Consider the following 2,962-nt stretch of genomic DNA (forward strand, 5'->3'; position numbering starts at 1 on the left):
CTGCTTGAGTCTGGCTTCCTCAGTTTCTCTGTTTTCCCTTTTTGCCATGTGATCTTCATACACACTTCTCCCCCGCTCCTGCTTTCTACCGTGAGTTGAAGCAACGTGAGACCCTCACCGCTTCCCAGCCACCAGAATGACGAGCCAAGTACACCTCTTCATAAATTACTCAGCCTCACATATTCTGGTGTAGCAACACTGAAGGGAGTAAGACACCAGGCAGCTCCACAGACGTCTAACGTAACTGTGTTCTTCAGGGTCATCACCTTCGGGAGCGCAATGACTGGTCGGGCCAGGACGACCGCTCGAGGCAGAGCCCGCCGCAGGGAGCCGGCGGAACAAGAGGCACCTGGGGTACCCAGAGCACCTGAATCAGCTGCAGTGAGCGAGGCCTGTAACTTTCATTTTCTTTATGCAAGAGATTCGTGCCTGTACTGAAAAGAACATACTTGGTTGTCGAGCCAAGCTAGCTGAGGAATAGTGCTAAGTGAGAACTGATCAAAGTTCATAAGAGTCAGGCTCTATAGACGGCAGCAGGGGGAGGCGTCATCTGCGCTCCGCTGCTTCCTCCTCACATTCTCACATGTGCAAGCAGACTGACTTTCAGCCCAAAGTGGGTGCAAAGGTTTCTACATTTCTTGGCTTCAGGCAATAACTCCTCTCTGAAAGAGACCCAAAATAAGCAACTTCATGAATGCACTGGCATCGCCTGAGTTAGAGATTTTTCCAGTCTTGTTGAAAACTGGTATGCCTGCTCTGTTTTATCTTCTCTTACTGCACATCCACTTTGCATTCACACGACGGGATCCGTAGTGGTGCTGAGGGGTCTCACCTGACAACCTCCAGGGAGATCCTATTCTGCATGGATGGAGCATGACGCCTTCCAGGTCCCCTTACTCTGCTGTGATTGTCATTCCACTTTTTCCTAAGCCCTCCAACCTCACTTTCTCCTCCTGGTCCTAATTGTCAGTTTTCAACATCGACCCCTGTGTCACTGAGACAAAGCATCTAATGAGAATGTCAGTGGCTCCCCCTCTGGTCTCCTCACTCGTGACCATCTGAACCTGTATCTAGCCCCTCACCTGAGACCCTAGGACACCAGCTTTTTTTTTTTTTTTTGTATTAGTAGAGATGGGGTTTCACCACATTGGCCAGGGTGGTCTTGAACTCTTGACCTCAGGTGATCTGCCCGCCTCAGCCTCCCAAAGTGCTGGGATTTCAGGCATGAGCTGCCGACCCTGGCCTAGGGCACCATCCTTGTTCCTACCTAAAGCAGGTATCTCTACTTAGCCCTGTAGCCAGTCCTCCGTCCAGGGCCCATCTGGTGCAACCTTCTGTCTCCCAAGTCAGCAGCTGTGTGGTCTCCTAAATCATTCCTATCTGTCTTCAAACTCATTGAGTTTACTCCCATTCATCAAGAAACCTTCCCTGGATGCTCGCACTCTCCAAATCCATAGGGCGGCTCTCCTCCCACTTGCCCCGTGGCGTGTACTTGGCACAGTTGAGAGCTCTTTTCTCCTGATTGACTCCCTTCACTTAGTGTTGAGGCCACCTCCTTCATCACTGGCCACCCCCCCCTTGCTCTCTTTTGTGGAGTTCTCCTCTGTGCCCCCTTGATCTTGCCCAGACTGTTGAGCCTCATCTTTTTCTCCATATTCTCGTTCCCTTGAAGTTATCCAGGGTCAAAAATGCTATCCGGTGTGTGGACAGGTCCCCATATTTTTCTCTTCAGCCAGAACCCCTCCTGTACCACCCAACAGCCCCACAGGTGTCCAGACATCTCACACTCCCAATCTGCCCTTCCCAACATGCCACACCCACCTCATCAGAAGGACGTTTATTCTTCTGCTTGCTCAGGCCAAAAGTCTATGGATTCATCCTATCGCCATGACCTCAAGCCCTTCTCAAAAGCAACCAGGGATTGTTTTCTCTTTTTTTTTTTCCCCTCAAACTATCCAGTATTGGACAATTTCTCACCACTCCCATCCCTGCCTTCCAGCCCAAACAGCTGACATCCTTGCTATTTCCTTATCTCTCACTCGAAGTGTTCCCAGCACAGAACCTGACAAATCGGTTCATGTTGTTCCTCTGCCTGGCATCCTGTCGCAGCTCTCATTTTATCAGTCAGAAGCAATTTCCTTAAAGTGACCTCCTTCCCTTCATCTCACTGACCCCTCTGTTGCCCTTCCCTTCTTCCAGCCACACCGGCCGCCTCATTCTTCCTTGAACCTTCCCAGCTGCAGATCTCTGCTTTTTCCCTCCACCTGTGGCTTGGGCGACTTTGCTAATTCACTCAGCACCTCCAAGTCTTGGGTTCAATGTCGCTTTCTCCCTGAGGCCCTCCTTTGCCATCAACTAATCAAACCTGCCCCTTCACACCCCACCTTCCCAGTAGTCCCTGATTCTCCTCAGTTTGTGGTGGTCTTTGTTTCCTTAGCAATCACCACGCAAAGTGCTATTACACTGTTGCTTATTACAACTCAGTTTCTGTCACTGGAATATGAGCTTTGCAGAGGAAATTCCTTTGCCTTGTGCCCTGAGAGTACCATTTGGAGGGTGAATAAACACAGGGGGGCACAGCTCATTATTTCTATTTCCAGGAGCCCGCTCAGTGGCAGCGGACACCCCGGTCCCTGCGAGAGGAAGGCCCAGTGGTTAGACCGCGGCAGCCAAGAGGAGCAGAAGTAGCACCACAGTCTCGAGGTAAAAGGAGGCAAGAAGTACGTGAGGGGCAGGGGATGCTTCCTGCGTGAAGGGCTGCCACAGTGGTAGAAGGTTCTAGACAGCCTGAGGACTCCCGTGAGGTTTGGTGAGATGGGAAGTGTGTGCAGCTGGCGACTGTCCCTCTTCGTGCAGTGAATTATCTGATAGTGTTTCCTTCACCTTAGGTCTTAAAACTTGTGGAAAAGAAATGGTGGCCACTGTTTATTAGCCAGTTCAACATAATTGCTTTTCAAATTTA

At 50.6% G+C, this 2,962-nt stretch overlaps 1 protein-coding gene across 1 annotated transcript in view; it reads left to right on the top strand.

Moving 5' to 3' along the window:
* The first annotated feature begins 279 nt into the window (after positions 1–279).
* The window catches only part of PIWIL3 (piwi like RNA-mediated gene silencing 3), a 50,181-nt gene continuing 47,498 nt past the window's right edge, over positions 280–2,962 (top strand). The window contains exons 1-2 of the mRNA XM_032256600.1: positions 280–390; positions 2,604–2,703. Of these exons, the coding sequence (XP_032112491.1) occupies positions 280–390; positions 2,604–2,703 (211 nt within the window). The remainder of the gene's footprint in view (positions 391–2,603; positions 2,704–2,962) is intronic.

Source organism: Sapajus apella, unplaced genomic scaffold (genome assembly GCF_009761245.1).
Source record: "Sapajus apella isolate SASKATOON/1434 unplaced genomic scaffold, GSC_monkey_1.0 scaffold95, whole genome shotgun sequence".
Classification (NCBI taxonomy): domain Eukaryota; kingdom Metazoa; phylum Chordata; class Mammalia; order Primates; family Cebidae; genus Sapajus; species Sapajus apella.